The 19,331-nt window shown below is 40.5% G+C and overlaps 1 protein-coding gene across 1 annotated transcript in view; it reads left to right on the top strand.

Annotated features, from left to right (window-relative positions):
* LOC128099729 (formylglycine-generating enzyme-like) overlaps positions 1-17,753 on the top strand; it is a 50,786-nt gene extending 33,033 nt beyond the window's left edge. Inside the window, exons 6-7 of the mRNA XM_052721553.1 lie at positions 7,624-7,683; positions 16,678-17,753. Coding sequence (XP_052577513.1) covers positions 7,624-7,683; positions 16,678-16,788 — 171 coding nt within the window. The 3' untranslated portion in view covers positions 16,789-17,753. The remainder of the gene's footprint in view (positions 1-7,623; positions 7,684-16,677) is intronic.
* The last annotated feature ends 1,578 nt before the right edge of the window (positions 17,754-19,331 follow it).

The raw sequence follows: 19,331 nt of genomic DNA, 5'->3' as shown, positions 1-19,331 counted from the left end.
GGATGGTTTTTTGTTGCCCTGAATTTTGGGCTGCTGGAACCCTTCCTGTAGGAGTCCATGGCATTTGCCAACTGGAAGACTTGCCTAGAAGTCAAGTGTGCCAGACACTCCAGCACTCAGACAACCAGGACAAGGGCAAGTTAGCTTTCAGCACAGCCGGTGCCCTTCTCAAGGCTATGGAGTAGAGAATAAAATCTCCCCTGTAATCTCTGGATTCGTCTGCAGTTAAACTTCTAAGGAAGTCTTTGATGACTAACATTTTGGGTCATGTGAGACACAATTTTATCTTTTCATTTTTTTTGTCTTTTGACTTTAAATTTTTTCTTATTTATAGAAAATTCCAAACATGCAAAAGTAGAAAAAAATATGCTAAGCCCCTGTTCTTAATAGTCTGCTTTACTAATTATCAGCTCACAGTGGATCTTGTTGGATCTGTGTTTGTTTCTTCCTGCCTCTAGTAATGTGTAGGAGGTCTGCTGGCTATGGTGTTTTCAGAGACCCCTGCCATAATGTGCTTCAGATTTTATGTTTTACTGAAAATGGCTTTGTCTTATTACTGACTTATGACTTACTCTGACATTTATCATTATCTGTTTTTTTGTTTTCTCAAAAAAAAAAAAAAAAAAGCCCTAGTTGTGGCTGGGCATGCACACCTCCCAGCACCTGGGATGTAGTGGCAGGCAGATCTCTGTGAATTTGAGGTAGCCTGGTCTACATAGCAGGTTCCTGACCGAGTAAGGCTCAAAGCAAGTGAATTAACAAGCAACTCAACTCCCCAGCATTATTTTGGTATAACTGATATTGCTAATCAATATATTACATGCGTTTGAAGTGTTCATTTTGATCCAGTTTGGTAAACATCCATGAAATCATCCTAATCAGAATAACGAACATACTAGTCATCGCAGACTTTCTTTGTGCCACCTTATAACTCCACCCTTCTCTGTGTCTCATGCCCAGCAACTGATGATCCTCTTTCTAGAAAGCACAGATTAGCTGTTACTTTTTCCAGTTTTAGATCAATGGAGTCATATATTATGCATTCTTTTTTATTCCTGGCTTTCCCCCCCACAATGCCGATCTTTTATCTGTTCTACAAATGTTATTGGGCTCCCACCAGGTACCATTTTAGAATCTGTAAAGGTCTGTTAGGAGGCTATTGTAGTTGGTTCTGGTGAGAAATGATGGTGGCTCGAACCAGAGAGGTTGCCATGGAGATGATGAGCTGCCATTCATTAAAGCTCTCCTTTGGAGGTAAAGCTAATTGGACCTAGTTAGTTGGATGTAGTGGGGAAAGAGAGGGTGGAAGCCAGATTCTCTCCCAGGGTTGGGAGATATTTTGAGATAGTCACAGAATTGCTGCTTAAATATTTTTTAAAATAGAGAATATCTTTCCTTGTCCAGTAGAAATTTTTGAATTTCAGCTTTTCTCTCAGGTGTTAGGATATGACTTAAAGTAGGCTAGTGAAGAGACCTTAGTATGAAGGCAAATATTTTTGGATTTTTTATTTATGTTGAAGTGACATTAACTTTGCTATCTGTGACTCACAGGTTTCTATGTTGGTTTTACTGATGAAAAGTTCAGTTCAACTAAATCTAATGCCATAATAGTCAGACTGTACTTTGTGATGCTAGCTATGGTAATTTTATTATAGTATAGAACAGTCTGTCTTTATTCTACAAGGGTTATTAGCATATCATGAATTTTATTAGGACTTGGACAACTCCATTTGGGAATTGAGCATCAGACAAACTAGATCAAGTGGTCTCTGTGGGTTTGAATTTGAAGTTATATACTGCTAGGGCTATTAAGTTCATGAGTGCCTTTGGGAAATCTGAGTTAGTTACAAATTAATAATATGAAGCAGTATCGTCAGTTTGACACAGATTGCCTGTCATTTGCTCAGCACATCCTAAACATTGCCTTCAATCCCTACGTTGGTCTGGAGAAGCAGAGACCATTATTAGCTCTGTTTTGTAAAGAGGAACCTGGGAGCATAGAGGAGTTACATAACTATCCCAAAGGGCTATTCCGTGTTGAATGCAGGGTTTGAACCCAAGTTGATTGAGCCCATGTTTTTCATCCAGAGGTGGATCTTGCATGGTAAGTAAGAGTCTAACAAACAAGTGGGACAGGCAGAGAGAATCAAGTGTTTCTGGGAGGCTGGTAAGAAGTGCTGTATAGGAAGAACACAAGCCTTCTAGGCAATTGTCTGGGTTATTTGAGCTGATACTTCATAGAGAAGTCTATGAGGCCTTTTAAAAGTCTCTTTGAAATTTCAAATAGTTTCATGATCCCTCTTTTTATTTTCTTAGAGGCAAAAAGTCCGTACTACAAGCATGTTGTTTGGCTAATATCAAAGACATTTTCCAATTTCAAACACCATGGATCTTGCTCTCTACTGCTTCCACCTTTTCTCTTAAGCTCTAATTTCCATTATGATAGAAAGGAGTGGTTGGAAACTGCCTAACCTTTCCTGTTCCACTCACACTCTGCCAGTGGTGTTGGGGCTGTCAGCCAGCATCTGAGTACCACTGGGGTGCTCTCACATGATCCTCTGTGCTTGTACAGGTGGCATCTACAATGTGGTGGTTGATCTCTTCCTCAGAGCCTCATTCTTTTATTTCATTATTTTTACTTAGTTTTAAATATTTAAATTAGTATATTAAATTAAATATAAACTAGTATGTATCAATTATATACAATAATGAGTTTCATTATGGCTTTTTTTTTTGGCTTTTCGAGACAGGTTTTCTCTGTGTAGCCCTGGCTATCCTGGAACTTGCTCTGTAGACTTGGCTGGCCTCCAACTTAGATATCTGCCTGCCTCTGCCTCTGCCTCTCAAGTGCTAGGATTAAAGCCTTGCACCACCACCACCTGGCTCATTATGATGTTTTCATACACATAACACAGCTATCATTTTCACCCCATTGCCCTCTTATCCCCATCCTCCTCCCAACTAGTGTGTGTGTGTGTGTGTGTGTGTGTGTGTGTGTGTGTCTGTCTGTCTGTCTGTCTGTCTGTCTGTCCTTTTGAGTTTCATTGGGGTTGCTTATTGGGGTATTGGTGAGGGATTATTTAGAGGATTGTGGGCACCTTCTAGGAGCTCATTATTTTCTGCTTTGGAGAATTATTATGTTTATAGTACTACGTTGTTTATAATGAGACAGTAAACACAATGGAAGATACATTTAAAATTTTTAATGAATTGTCTCTGAGTGTACAAAGGAGAACCTTATTATGCCAGAGAATTATAGTTTTTAGTGCATTGAATCTGTACCCCAATTTTTATTAAGAGTTTGATAACTGACTCATGAATGGCGATTTTAAAGACCCACATCCCTGCCTCTTAACTTCTTTTTTCTTTCTTCTTCAGGCAATGTTATGAATAGTTCTTTAATGACTCTTCTTGGTGGCATCTTAGATAAATGTTACTTTTAAGTTTTTTACTTTGAAAATGTTGAGATATAAATGAAAGTAGAGAATCTCATAGCTCAGACTCAGTGGTTAATAACTCTGTCAATCATTATTCATTTAATCAGAGATGGAACCGACCACTAGTGAGCATGTGTCTACACATCTACATGTGTAAGATGCATTTATTACTGAATTTTTACCATCCAGAGTGGCTGTAATGCTTTTTTTTTTTCAGTTTCATTTTTTATACTGCCATACATATGTGCACTGGATTATGAAATAGTGGTGTTTTTTCAAGTGGTTCTCTGAGATCTATGAGAATACAACTAGAAAAGAATATGCATGTCTACTTGGAAAGAGCAAAGAAAATCTGGCACTTAGGATTGTCACCTGAAGTCCATACAGAGAGACTGAAACTGCTAATTTCTCACCGCTTTCAACTCTGAAGATGCTGACTCCTATAGAGAGGGCGAGTGTCCTTCATGTTCAAGCCCAGTGCACACCTGCCCTGGAGTCAGTGGCTGAAGGACAGATGATCTGAGGGAGGTAGCAGCAGGTGCAGATCTGCTTGATCTTCTCATGTTAGTATTCTGAACAGGAAAATACTATAGCTCCTGTTTCTCTTGTCGTCTGGGCCTCCCAGGAGATGTCTTTTGTAGCTCACCTTAACCCAAAGCCGGAAGGACCAGAATTGTGACACATTGTAAAGCTTCTATTTTAGCAATTATTCAGTCTAGTTTAATCAAACACCTTTATATTATTTTAAAAGAAATTCCAAGTGCTATATGATTTTTGCCATAAACTTCAGTATGTGTCTATAAAATGTAGAATTTTAAAATAATATTTTTAATTCTTTGAGTGGGTCTTGAGGACTTCCTTGATCCATTGTGGAATTTTGACTGACTTCATCTTATGAAACTGAGTTGATGCATTCAACAGCCTTGTCACCTCCAGAAGTCAGCATGTTATAGTTCTTCTCGCTAACTCTTCCTTTCTTCTGTGACGTTGCCTGCGCCTCGGACGGTGGCAAGCTAATATAGATAACACATGCGCAGTTACTCACACTGTGCACTTCCGCCAGTTATGGGTCTTACCTAAGAGTCCTCTCTGACCAAATATGAGAGCAACACAAATCCATGGCTACAAACATCAATATTTAGAAAGCAGCGTGAAAGTGTCACCATTTAGCAAAACAAAAACAGTAGGCTCCCCCTAAGGCCTGTGATCTCCTCAATAATGGACGTTTGACCAGGCTTACAGTTCCAGGCATCAAATTCCTCCTGTGGAGCTAGGCTCATAGCCAATAAGAAAGCAGTTGGTTACTCCCATAGTGATCATGGCAGTATTGTACTAATGGGCACATCTGGCCAACAGGTCAGTGTTGTAGTATCAGGTTCCCACACTAGGTAAGACCAGTGATACTTCTTTCCCCCAGCAGCCTTGATAGCACCTCTGCCATTCAGTAGAATTTATTAGTCAGTTGAGATTGATTTTCCTATGTCCCTCTCCCAAAGTGAGTGGTGTCTTTAGCAAAAGCTCTTACCACCTAAAGATAGGGAAATAGAGATATCGTCACTAGCCCATTTATTTATTTTGTTTGTATGTTTATGTGTGCACACACCCACGCCACAGTGGGTATGTGGAAGTCAGAAGACAACTTGCAGGAGTCAATTTTCTCTTCTTCCATGTAAGTTCTATGGATTGAACTCAGTTCATAAATGCTTTGTGACAAGCTCCTTTATGCCTGAGCCATTCCAGCAACTCAAATTAATAACCTTTTAAGGCTCTGTTGAACATGAGTTTTAGGGTCACTATTTAAGACATTGTGTCCTCTTAGTAATTTTCCTGCCTTTTTAGCAAAGTGGTAAGCTTATCAGTTGTACCTAATCTTATGTCTTGTTTATAAGAAAAATAATCTTATTTATAGCAAGTAGCTGAGCAGTCACCTAGGATGAGGATTGTGTTGGCTGTTATAGTTATATTAGCCTGTGATGATTCTTTTACTGCTGTGCCACCATGAAGAGTTACATATTTTTCAGCTGCAACCTTAGGTCGTTGGAGTAGCAGTGAGAGGGAAATTTTGTTACATCTTCCCATTGGTGAACGACCCGTTCTTGTTCTTAGATGTATTTTGACAAAACAGAATTTATTTTGTCTTATGTTCTGGCATATACTGTGATAATTATGGTAAGAACTGATTTGTCATTAACCTATGGTTTGATAGACTGTGGCAACCTCCCAAGTAAGCAAAGGCAAGAATTCCCAAGCAAGAAAGTCTTAAGAGATATGGCCATCATATGGAGCTGATATGTAATTATATGTTTCAAGTCATTTTTTTTATGTGCATTGGTGTTTTTGCCATGGGTATTGGGTCCCTTGGAACTAGAGTTACAGACAGTTGTGTGAGCTGCCATGTGGGTGCTGGAATTGAGTTCGGGTCCTCTGGAAGAGCAGTTAGTGCTCTTAACTGCTGAGCCCTCTCCTCAGCCCTTCAAGTGAAATTTTGATTAATGCCTTCCCTTTTCCTACTTTGTTTTGTGTGTATGGGTGTTTTGCCTGCATGTATGTCTGTGTACCATGTGCATTTAGTACCCACAGAGAGTAGAAGAAGGCCACCAATCTCCTGGGACTGGGGTTATGGATATTTGTGAGCTGCTGTGTAGGTGCTGGGAATTGAACCTCGGTCCTCTACAAGGGCAGCCAGTGTTTTTAACTGCTGAGCTGTCTCTCTAGCCCCAAATACCTTACATTTATACACTGATAAACTCATCCAGAGGTTCTGATGCAATAGCTGTCTAATTTTAGATGTTCCTGAGGAAAAAGCTGTGCATCTAGCCTTTATCTTCACCAGTACTTTTTACATTTTCAGTATGCCAATTTAATTGGTAAAATTTATCAATGTATCTAAGTGTTTAGGCCCTTGGGAATACTCTGAACTTGCAAAGGAATGATGTAGAGTCAGTGACTGTGTGACAGTGTAGAAATACCTGGAAATGCTTAGAAGAAACCTGCCCTTCTATCCACCTTGATAACATTGTCAAGACAGTGTGCTACCCCTGTTTGAGGGTGAGGTGTGCATGGCCCTTTTAACTTTTGTCTCTTATTCAACAGCCATCGAAAAACATGTTTTTAGCTAGAAATGGGAAAACTAAGCCAGGAAGAGGGTTGTGGAGGCTTCTCTTATTTTCAGTAAACAGAGCAGATGGCCGTGTGATTAGTTGTCTTTTTGAACAACAAAGGAAAAACAAAATCATTCCCACCCCACTCCCCAGCTCTGGTTGATGGGGCGTCTTGGCACTTCTTCCATGCCTTTTGGAGAGCTTTCTTGATCTTGAAGCTTTTATCTTGGCAGTTGAAGCTTCAGCATTTTCATCTCCATTGCTGTTTTGTCAGAAGTTCTTTCTAGAAGAAACAGACTTGCCTTTTGGCTGCTCTGTCTGGATCTTTGTTCTTTTCCCCGTTCCTCCTTGTGAACATTCGGCTCTCTCCAACTTCCTGCCCTTCTGGTTTCTAATGGGAAGTCAGGTAGAGTGCTTCAGAGCACAAATCCTGGAGCGAAGCTTGGGTGTGAATCCTCATCCTGCTCCTAACCTCCCTCCAGAGGGATGCTTGATGACACAAGAGTTAATACAGAATACTCCGAACAGTGCTTTCTTCCCAGTAGCCACTGTCCGAAGTATTTTATTTTAGTTTTTAAGAAAACAGTGTTCTGCTTCTGAATTACATTGGCAATTACATGGTTGTATATAGTTTTTGAAACTGTGTAAAGGGTATACTGGGTGATGCACAGAGGAATTGGTAACCAACGACAACATGACTCAACCTTTCTATCTGAATGAATAAGACAGTGATAATACAGGGTAAGTCTGCATATCAGGGTAATGAGGCAGGAGTGCCAAGCAGTTTATTAGGCACCCAGGCAAAACATAAATTTCAAAGATTCGAGGTAGAATTACTTTCTGTCTTCACAAAGTCTTCATCCAGTAGCAGGAACTTGGGTGGATTGTAGAAGAAAGGTAGTTGGACATTTGGGAACATGGGTATTCAGAAGGGTATGGGTGCAGGTGCAGAGTCCAGGATAGAAACACATGTGGAGAGTTTAGGTAGCCACTGGATGACTGCTTCTAACAAAATGGACTCCTTCCCACTATGTGAAGAGCATTCATGTTGTTGAGACTAACAGGATATTTCTTTTCATCCCTAGAAAGGTCCTACTTCTGGTAAAGACCGAGTGAAGAAAGGTGGCTCCTACATGTGCCATAAGGTCAGTCATGCTCCTCAACTGTTGAGATGTTCTCGTGGGTCACAAGTTATCACAACGTACTGCCCTCAAACGTTCCATTCATTTTTGCTGATAGAAGCCTCTTCCCATCCAAATGAGAAAAAGACAAGGGAGTCTTCAATTTACTAGCAGACATGGGGGAAAGTAACAGGCCAAACAGAGCTTGTGAATTGTGTGCTGTCAGCCAGATAATCTGCTGACTCTTGCCTGGTGAGAGGCTTCTGTTGTTCTGTGAAATAGTGTGGGCCATCTACCTATACCCATGTTTAAGTCTAGGACCACACCTATAATTTCAGATGTCTGTAAATTCCTGAATTCTCTGTTGAGATTAAAGCTAAAGTTATAAATGGAGGGTGGTTTGTGGTCTACCAAAATGGAAGCACCCTAGTGTGTTGGGTGTAAACATGTGCATTTTTGCTCCATGAGCTATGATTTCAGTGTCCAGACTGGCAGTTCCTGGCTAGTCAGAGTTACTGGTGCCTCACGAGCAACTTTCATAAGGAATTTGGAAATAGAATGTAACCCTTTCCCTTTCCTCTTTGAGTCATGTATTTTTAGTTCCTTGAGCACTCAGGGTCTGACTTTGGCTGTGTACAAAGAAGCATTTTGCAGTTTAATATTACCAAGAATCTTTGCATGGTAATTGACTCAGTCCTGAGACTTAAAACCATCTATAGTGACTCCAAATTAAGTTATTGATTTTGTAATAGAGATATTATCAAACTTTGTTCAAAAACATCAGGATCTTTAAAGCTTTTCAGGTTTTGAAAACATACAGCAAAGTTTGGTAATGGTCTCAAGAAACTAGATGATATCCATGAGTGTATTTGTATGTGATCTCTGTGAGTTTCTTCTTTTAGACTCTTTGACCATGTGATTCAGGTGGGAAGTTCATCCAGTTTAGCTCAATTCTTGCTTCATCCCTGCATTAAACTGAGCATAGTGGCACACACCTTTAATTCCATCAGACAGAAGTATATGGGTCTCTGTGAGTTCAAGATCAGCCAGGGCTACACAGTGAGAACCTGTCCTAAAAAGCTGAAGCTGAAGCTGGGCGGTGGTGGCGCACGCCTTTAATCCCAGCACTCGGGAGGCAGAGCCAGGCGGATCTCTGTGAGTTCGAGGCCAGCCTGGGCTACCAAGAGAGTTCCAGGAAAGGCGCAAAGCTACACAGAGAAACCCTGTCTCGAAAAACAAAAACAAAAACAAAAACAAACAAACAAAAAAAGCTGAAGCTGAAAAGTACAACAGATCTACACTACTAGTAAGATGTGGGTGAATTTAACTTTATGGAATCATAACAAATTAATTAAATTTTTGAGTCAGGGTCTTGGTATGCTGGCCATGTAGTCTCCAACTCCTGAAGTAAAGCATTCTTTCTCCCTCAGCCCCCTAATAAATGGGACTATGGATATATTCTACCTTTCTTGGCTCATGTCTCATTTTGTGTGTTTTTGGTTTTGTTTTTTTGAGACAGGGTCTCACAATGTAGCTCTGGTTGGCTTGGAATTTACTATGTTGACCAGGCTTTCCTTGAACTCACACAGATCCACCTGCCTCTGCCTTCCTAGTGCTGGGATTAAAGGTGTGCACCACCATGCCCAGCCTTGATCATAGGGAATGAATAATTTTTTGAAATTAAGTATTATACTGCTATAGTTGTTATATTTCATATCAGATTGAGAATGTTACAATTTTTTTGAGACAGGGCTTCTCTGTGTAGCCCTGGCTCTCCTGGAACTCACTCTGTAGACTAGGCTAGCTTGAACTTGGAGATCTGCCTGTCTCTGCTTCTCAAGTGCTGAGATTAAAGGTGTTGTGCCTCCACCACCCAGCTTATATGTAATTTTTAATCATCAATGAATATAGATTTTGCTAGATGCTTTTTGGACATCTGTTGAGATGGTTTTCTTTTCCTCTTCAGTCAGTCAGTTAGTGCAGTATAATATGATGAAGTGCAGTGATTGATGTTCATTTTCCTGTTGCTTTTGGAGTCAGTGTCTCACTGTGTAGCCACGACTGACTTTGAATTCACTGTGGGACCCAGAATCGCACAATAGCAACCAACCATGTCCAGCTTGATTTTCGTTTATCAAACCACCACTGCATTCCTGGTGTGATTCCACTCAGTCATGATGTGTTATCCTTTTTATGTATTTTGGATTCAGTTGTTTAAATTGTTGAGAACTTTTGCATATACTTAATGATGAGTAGATCCTTTTCTTGTTCCTAGTAATCTTTGTGTGGTTTTGGTTTATTGTTATGTTCATAAATTTAATTGGAAAATATTTTCATATTTTCAGTTTTTTATCCCCAATTTTTAAGAAGACTTCATGTGAAACTAACATTATTTCCTTCTGAAATGCTTGGTAGAGTTCCTGATTAAAGACATTTGGACCTAGACTTTAGCCTTCCCCTCCCATTCCTGTGATGGAAACCCAAGCAGACTACATTTGCAAGGAAAAGAGGCTCATTGTGGTGGATGTTTTTAGGGATGCAAGGCTGAACAGCATTATATGCTGATTATATTTTTGCTGGCAGTATTCAGAGTTGGTCCAAGGCATCACATGGGAAGTGATGAGGTGTGTTTGTGAGTGGTGTGTGTGCATGCACGCGTGTGTGCACATTCCTTATGATCACTCCCCCTCTTCTTATAAAGTTAATAAGATTCAAGTATATTGACTCTACGTAACTGATGTTACCTAATCCTAATCACTTCCTCAAAAGGTCTCACTTCTAAACAACATAAGGTATGTCTTCACCCCCTTGACAGCCTTAGGGAATACACTCAAACTGTATCTAAACTTTCACAAGTTATAATTGTAAAGTTACTTAATAGATGCTGGCCTTTATAGATTATCTGTTTCTACTTGGGTAAGCTCTGATAATCCTGTTTTTTTAAGGAATCAAGTCTTTCATATGAATTTTTGAATTTATTATTTCAGTCTTTGCATTTTCATTGATTATTTAAACCAATTATATTTAATGCAACTATTGATATTATTGAGTTTGAAATTGGTTTCTTGAGATTTTGTTTTTTTTCTTTGCCTTATTTGTTCTTTTTTAATCTTTTTTGGATTAAGTTATTTGAATCACTTCATTTTCTCTCCTTAAGCTTGTTATCTATAACTCTGTTTTAAAATGAGTAGTTGACTTAGAATCAAGTTAATAATTAACTTTTTTGAATCAACCTGTAGAATATATCTTGAGTTGTTTAGGCTTAGAGTGATGGAGAAACTATTACAAGAGAGAATAATAGAATGACAAAACTGGATAGAATCGGAATGTTTCCAGAGGAAGACAACAGGTCCAGAAATAAATAAAAAGAAAGAATGTTATAATTAATTTTTAAAAAGATTTATTTTTATTTTGTGTGTATGGGTATTTTGTCTAATATATGTCTGTGCACAACTTCTATGTTGAGTGCCCTTAGAATTCCATATAGATACCAAGATGACAAAGGAGTTGGTCTGTGTCGTTTGAAAGAGCAGTGGTATGACCTGGGGTCAGGTACATGCTTCTCTAGAATGATTTTATTCAATACGAGACACAGTTGCCTTAAAAATACCCTTTATCTGAGAAACATTTTCCTCTCATGAAAACTATATTTCTGTCTCAATTGAGTTCACATCCTCCAGGCTAGTAGGTCATTATCATAAATGGATTGTTTCCTGGTCCAGGATCACATCCTTAGCATAGATACTGAGACCACTTTTACAAAGTCATTAGCCATTTTGATCAAATCAGGTTGAAGCAAGTCCCTCCTACTACTCCTGTTCTTAATTAATAGAATGACCCATTTTTCAGCCACCCAAAGACCTCACGTCCTTTAAGAACCACTTTTGATGCTAAAAATAGACGCAAAAAATATAAAGAATAACCAGAACATTCATAACCAGGACATTTACTCTTTATTTGTGTCTCTATTAGTAACCCATTATTGAAATTTAAGAGAAGTACTTATTAATAAATATTTTCTGAGTGAATGTATGTGTTTAAGTAAAATGATGGTATGAATTGATTCTTTGCAGGTGATGGGCCTACCCTTTCAGTACTCATGAGTGCAGGTGTGTGCAAGCATGAATGTGTCAGTATGTGTCTATGTGTCAGTATGTGTCTATGTGTCTGTTGCTAAGGATCAAGCCCAGGGCCTTGCGCACACTGGGAAAATGCTCTACCACCAAGTGATGTCCCCCTCCCCTCATCACTTTTGTGGTGAGACTTGCTGTTTTTGAATTCAGTTCTTCGTAGTTGTTTTGGTTAATGGAAGACTCGGGAACTGCAGTCATCCAGTGATGACCCTTTATGTAGTTGTTGATTTTGAGGCTTTTTGTTATACCAACAAAGCAAATTCATTGCATAAAATTTAGAAAAGAAAGATAAAGATGGCAATAAAATCAGATGTCTTATGTCCTAGAGAAAACTATTAGATGGTGTTCTGCCATGAGTTTTTATGTACTCTAATATATATTTTTCAAAATGGAATTAATTACTTAGTCTATACTCAAGATTTTCAATTATGGTCATAATAACAATTTTGTAAGTCACAGATCTTTTCTCTAGTCTCTGATATCATTGATGCAGAATCCTTCTCAACACTGCTCTGAGCAGGCACTGAAAATTCATCAGAGCTGTTGCAGCCTGGCTTTTGTAGCATATAGAATAAGCCATCCAACAAAAACTATAGTCCTGTGCTCTATTACCAGAGCTGTCCTTCAGCTTGCTTGTTTGTATGGCAATAAACCTTTCCCTTCCATCTGTGTAGCACAAGTCGATCCACAGTCGAAAGCTGGAGGAGGTGTCATCTTTTCCCCACACTCAACACAGTCTCAAGGGCCTGCTTCAAAGCTGGACAGTAGTGCTCTTGTTTCTGTGAGGAAGAGGTCAGCCAAGCTGTGTTTCTGTGACCAAGATTGTGTGTCTACTAAACATATCATTTGCAGTACTCTCTATACGCCACTTGGTTTCCTTTGGTATGGAAGGGTTTGTTTTGGTGTGTTTCAGTTTTTGTGGTGCAAGGGATTGAATGCAGGCCTTGCTCACATTAGGCACGTACTCAACACTGAGCTCAGTCTCCAACCAAGATGAAGTGTTTCTATGGACTTCTATGAACAGCTTCATTTTATGAATGAGGACCCAGATTCTTGAATTTCTGTGGACTTCTCTGGACAACTTCACTTTATCAATGAGGACTCAGGTTCTGGAAGGCTTTGCCTGAGGTTAAATAGCCACTGAGCTCAGAAATTTGCCCTTGCTGGTCAAAAATTAGTAAAATATTTATCACCATTTTCATTTGTATGCAGTTCAAATTCCTCTGACTATGGAGACAGTAGTGTGAGTTCATCTCTTTATCTGATCAAATTTCTTGCTTTTTATATTAACCGTCTTTGGCCCATTTTGGTTGGAATTCTGGTTTTCCAATTCTTGGGCATCTCAGCTCCCTCTCAGAGAGGCCTTTCCAACCCCCCTATAAAAAGTATCCACCGTTGTTTTTGGTTCTCGCTCCCCATTCTTACTTCCTTCAGAGGCCACCACTGCCTGAAGCAGTCTTGAATTTTTCAGTCTGTTCATAGTCTGACTACTCCCTTTGAATGTCAGCTGTCTGGTAACAGGCTCCTTGTTTGTCTGCTCTGTCTGATTATGTTCCTCATGCCTAGAATTGCATCTGGCATATTACAAGCTCTCATATATTTAATGTATAACCCTGCTGTGATGTGGTCGGGCTACGGTTGGGCTGTTCTCTTGCCTAATTTTTGCCATTTTCATGCTTCTGATACCATTGTCTAGCCACTTATCTGCCGGCCACTCCCCTTTATAAATTGCTGCTACTCAAAATGTACTCCATGGGCTGAAGCATGAGGCAGCACCTGGAAGCTTGTTAGAACTATACCTTTTGAGTGCCACACGAGTCCCATGAAAGCAGCATTCTGGGTGTGTGGCCTAGGAATGTGCATTTGAACAAGCTCTTCAGGCTGTGTGTGTGTGTGTGTGTGTGTGTGTGTGTGTGTGTGTGTGTGTGGTCTTGTTGCAGTGATAAAATACTCTTTCCAAGCAACTTAAGGGCTAGTGAGATGACTCACTGGGTGGAAAGAAGTACTTGACAGGACCGATGACTATTAGGGATCATTGAATTATACAACGTACAGACAGTATAAATAATTTAAAAGCAACTTATGGAAGAAAAGGTTTATTTTGGCTCACAGTTCCAGAGTACTGTCTGTCATGACATGAAAGTCATAGTGGCTATGGTTTGAGGTAGCTGGTCACATTGTATCCACAGTCAGGAGACAGAGGGGGACAAATATTGGTGATTAGCTAGCTTCCTCCTTCTTATGCCATCTAGCACTGCAGCCTAGGGAATGATGCCACCCATATTTAGGGTGGGTCTTCCCACCTCAGGTAACCTTATCAAGATAATCCCTCACATGCATGGCCAAAGGTTATCTCTTTGGTGATTTTAGTCCTGTCAGAGTTACAGCATTATTCACCACAAATGCATTCTGAGAACCACTGTCATAATAATGTATGTGTCACTTAGGCCAAGTACTTCCTAGAGACATTGCCATTCCACTAGGGATTCAAATGACTAGCGTTATTCTCTTAATTAGGTTGTTTTGTAACTGTTTGATGTGTAGTCATTGTTTTCTCGCACGCCTGTGGTCTCCAGCCAACCAGGACAGGACCATGCCTAGACCTGGGTATGTTCTCCCAGTGTATACAGTAGGCATTCAGGAAATGAAATTTCTCCTGATGTATGCAGTAGGCAGTCAGGAAATGAAATTTCTCTGGTGCATACAGTAGGCGGTCAGGAAATGAAATGCTTGTTGTTTTCATTGTGTGTGGTCCCATCGTGGGATAAGATTGTCAGCATCATCTGTGTGCCTCCCCCGAGCTTGACCTTCGCTACAGCATGGGATTCACTGCATGTGTGCAGTTTCAGATTGTGCTAAGTTCTCTGAGTTTGATTCTAGAAATGTCAGAGCTCTGCCATTTCACAGCAGCCTAGTGCCTGCACTGAGGATTCTGCTGTGTCTTCTCACACACTCTTTACCAGATGTTTGCGAGCTTCTGTTCCTGAGTGTCACACAGGCGCAGATACCATCAGCTTCTTATTATTTCAAGCACATTCCAAATTCATCTTCCGTCTATCTACCTGAGAATTGGTAATACATTCTGTTCCTCACTGTCCACAAGGAAAATTGGCTGCTATTGTTTTATTATCTATAGAAGATTGAGCATTCTGTCTTTCTTTTTTTATGGGGGAAATGCACCAGAGAATTTCCATGTCAACCTCAGAGATAATTTTTATGGAGATTAGAAGCATCTGACTTTTTGTGAGAGAAAAGAAATAATAGGAATAAAAAAATGTCTTGCATGCTGACCTATTTTTTTCCCTTCCTACAAATTATCTCTTCTGTGTGAGTTCCCACCATTTTCTACACAATTCTTTTTGAAGTTTCTTTAACCAGCTGGCAGGCACTTGGGTTCACTGGGCCAGCTCTTGAGTTTATGCTCATGGTACCCAGGATGACTAGTTTGTTTTCATTTTCTGTTACTTTGAATCAGGGAGTGAACCTCACAAGAGTTCTGTCTGTGCATGGTTATTTTGGAATCTGGCAGCTTTCAAAATGCTGTGTCAAATAGTCCATGGCTACAGATCCTTGTCCTGTGCGTTTGTGTGAGTGCGTTTCTAAGTGGGATGTGTGTGTGTGTGTGTGTGTGTGTGTGTGTGTGTGTGTGTGTGTGTGTGTGTTGGTGGTAGGAGAGAAAGTGTGAGAAGGATGGCACCCTTCCCACCGAGAGTGTGGACTCTTGCTAAGAAAGGAAGCACACTGCAGCTCGTCCAGATTGGAGTCCTGCATCCTTTAACAACGCTGCCTGCCACCTTCTCTAACTTGCTTGCTTTGCCTAGGCGCTTACATTAAAGAAAGAAAAGATGAAAGTGCCTGCTACCGTGCCTGCTGTGTCCGAGGAAAAGCAGTGTCCATGTGTGTGGGCACTTAGACTCTGCGCTTACACAGTTAGACAGAAGGTGCCGGGCGGTGGTGGCGCACGCCTTTAATCCCAGCACTCGGGAGGCAGAGGCAGGCGGATCTCTGTGAGTTCGAGGCCAGCCTGGGCTACCAAGTGAGTTCCAGGAAAAGGCGCAAAGCTACACAAAGAAACCCTGTCTCGAAAAACCAAAAAAAAAAAAAAAAAAAAAAAACACAGTTAGACAGAAGGAAATAAACTGCACCCCAAAATGTATAGCTTTATTATTACTGTGATTTATATTCCCAGGGCATTGGGAAGAAAGCAGTTTTCCTATAGCCTTTCTTATGTTTTATGTTCCTATGCTGACTCTTTAGTTTTTACCAGCCTGTTTAATATATTACATGATATTTGATGCTGTTATTAATCTTTTATTGCCATTTGTCTCTACTGATAAAAATGCCAAAAATTGATACAATAAGCTAAAAATCAGAAACTTCGCTTTCAAGGATAATGATTGTGAGTGGTAGAATCTTGTGGTCTTTTAGTGCCTTTTTTCCCTTAGCATATGGTTATATAGGTTAGGCCATACCATATATACGGCTCTATATCCTGACTTTTAATTTAACACTTCGTTATGGGAATTCTGTGTTTCACATATTATGTAAAAACATTATTCTCACTGGCCGCTGACTGTATAATCACATGGGAACCATGGCTGGTTACTGTTTGCTTTTTTTTTTTAAAAAAAAAAAACTGGTGTTTGTAAGTGGTGGAGGCCTTTCTACTCTATGTAGGTAGTATTTTTAAGGTGAAAAATACTGGCTGGTGGACTCTTGAATGTGCTGCCCATTGCCAAGCATACATTAACACTGAGTGTCTAGGAGGGCAGTTCAGGGGAAGCTCTGACTTCAGGTAGCTCTAACTTCTCTGTACCAGGTACTTTGGTGCCCTAAGCCTTAGGCCAAGGTTCCAGGATCTCTTATGGCGTGTTCTCTTTTACAGTCCTATTGCTATAGGTACCGCTGTGCAGCTCGAAGCCAGAACACTCCAGATAGCTCTGCATCCAACCTGGGATTCCGTTGTGCAGCCGACCACCTTCCCACTGTGGACTGACAGCCAAGAGGAGCCTTTCCAGATCCAGGACATTGTTTCTGATGTGCAACTGGCTTCCCCCAAACTTCGAACTGATCTCGTATAAAGAATTCCCACCTGAAGAGAGTTCCATGTCTGCCCAGTAGCCAAAGGCCCCGTCGTGCGTGACCAAACTGCTGCCCATCAGTGCTCGTGCTTTACCGTGTGGTGCGTCTCTGGGGATCATCGCCGTGCTTTACTTTGAGAACCTTTGAAGAGGGGGGAGAGAGCAGAGAACCTTGACGTCCTGCCCAGACTCTGCCACAGGGTTAGACCCTGGGGTCTAGGACTTCATCTGCCTGGGCTCTGTCCCGTCATCAAATGAGGGGATGGACAACATGGTCTCTGAGGCTCTCTCCAACCCACAGATTCTGTGCGTAATAGCAGAGTGTATTGTGATTGCATAGTGAGAATTTATGACAGATTATTTTTTAGCTATTTTTTTGCCATGTGTGAACCTTGGGTAATACTAATCGTATAAGGTGAGCATCCTCTTCTGTATTATTTTCAGGAAAGGGTAGGGTGTGAGTCTTTTGTATTCCTACTGCACTTTGTTCTTTTGAGGAAATCAGTGTCTTTTACATTGTTGTGACAAATCCCATGTGGGCCAGTGATGGGACACTCAAGTTCAGAGTTCTGAACACACAGGAATGTCTGTGGAGTGACTCTACTGTCCCTTATCTTTTAACATCAAGTGCCTTTGGCTCAGAGGGACAGTTTGAAGCCCTGTTTCCCCTTCGCCTCCAAGCCTTCAGAGAATGTGAAATGTATACTAATCAGAGAAACTGCTAAATTCTAGATATAAGGGAAAAAAAACCAGGGCCTTGAATAGACTACATTCAGGGTACTTGGTATATTATACTAGAGAGATGGGATATCTTGTTGACTCTGAGATACCAGATGCTTTGAGTCGTGCACTATGTCAAATAAACTGGTACCCCAAGTCAGACTTCACTCTTCATTCCTTACTCGGACTCTCTTTCTCATCCCCTCCCTTGTGTTTTCCTTTTTAAAAAAAAAAAAAAAAAAAAGACTGTGTGATGCTTGCATATTTTGTTTGCTAGAAAATGTTTTTTACATCCAGAAGCTAGTTGATAACTTTGATGCATGGGTAGTTTGTGGCAGTTTTTATTCTCTAAAGCAAGGACATTCTGTCAGGACCCCTGGTTTAACCTTGCTACTTCTCACCACAACAGACACTGCAGAGTCAAGGGCGTTGCTTGGTGAGCAGATGCATCACAGTGCCAGGAAAGCCCTTCTTTTAGAGTGACGGCTTTCAGCCCGACATCCCTTTTGTTAGAATCCACCCATTTTTCCGAGTCCCTGAGCTGTTTCTAGAATAGCAGTTGAAGAAAGGCTCGCCTTTGTGCTGGTTGCTCAAGATGCCAGTCAAATAATACTTAGAGGTGACCAGTCAACACTGTTGCTATTACCTTTTTACTTAAAAAAAAAAAAAAACAAAGATTTGTAGGAAGTAGCTTATGTAGCAAATAAAGTTTTTATTTTTGAAGTCATTGCTACCCCATGTAGCTTGAGTTTTCCTGCCTGGCCCACAGTCAGGACAAATCTCTCTCACCTGCCAGTCCCACAGCCACTCAGACCCGACCAAGTAAACACAGAGACTTATATTAGTTACAAACTGTATGGCCGTGGCAGGCTTCTTGCTAACTGTTCTTACAGCTTAAATTAATCCATTTCCATTAATCTATACCTTGCCACATGGCTTGTGGCTTACCGGCATCTTCACATGCTGTTTGTCATTGTGGCGGCTGGCAGTGTCTCTCTGACTCAGCCTTCCACTTCCCAGCTTTATGCTCCTCCTTGTCCCGCCTATACTTCCTGCCTGGCCACTGGCCAATCAGTGATTTGTTTATTGATCAATTAGCAACACATTTGCTATACAGAACATCCTACAGTAACCCCATACAGTTTTTGTTTTTTCTTATTACCTCCCACCTGTGTGTGTGTGTGTGTGTGTGTGTGTGTGTGTGTGTGTGTGCACATGCACATACCTGTATATATTTTACATCTTTATAGTGCATATATTTTGGCCTCTTTCCCTGTTAATTAATGTTACGTATCATAAACATTCTTGAGTGGTTTTGGGCAGTCCTTAGAGCTGCATTTTTATCAGCAGCATGATATTAGAGAACATTTAAAACAAAATCCTAGCATGTTCTAGGATTTAAGAACCACATATCTAGGTTACTATAGCATACTCTCATTATATATTAACGTATGAACAGATAGAATGTAGTAATAACAATTTCACATTTAAGTCCCATAAATGTGATTCTGAATGTGTTAGTTACTTGTCTTACCCTTGCTTGTGGTGGAGGCAGATCATCATGGCAGCAGAAGCATGTGGAAGAGGAGGCTGTTCACTTCATGGAGGACAGGAAGCTGAGAGAGGTAAGGGACCCCAGGTATAACTTTTACAGAAACACCTCTACTGACCTACTTCCTCCAGCTAGATCCTACCTCTTCAAAATCTGCAACCTCTGAAAAATAGAGCCACCAGTTGG

Source organism: Peromyscus californicus, unplaced genomic scaffold (genome assembly GCF_007827085.1).
Source record: "Peromyscus californicus insignis strain IS unplaced genomic scaffold, ASM782708v3 Scaffold_6__1_contigs__length_162567912, whole genome shotgun sequence".
Taxonomy (NCBI): Eukaryota; Metazoa; Chordata; class Mammalia; order Rodentia; family Cricetidae; genus Peromyscus; species Peromyscus californicus.
Note: the sequence above shows the minus strand (reverse complement) of the source record. Positions and strands in the feature narration are given on the sequence as shown.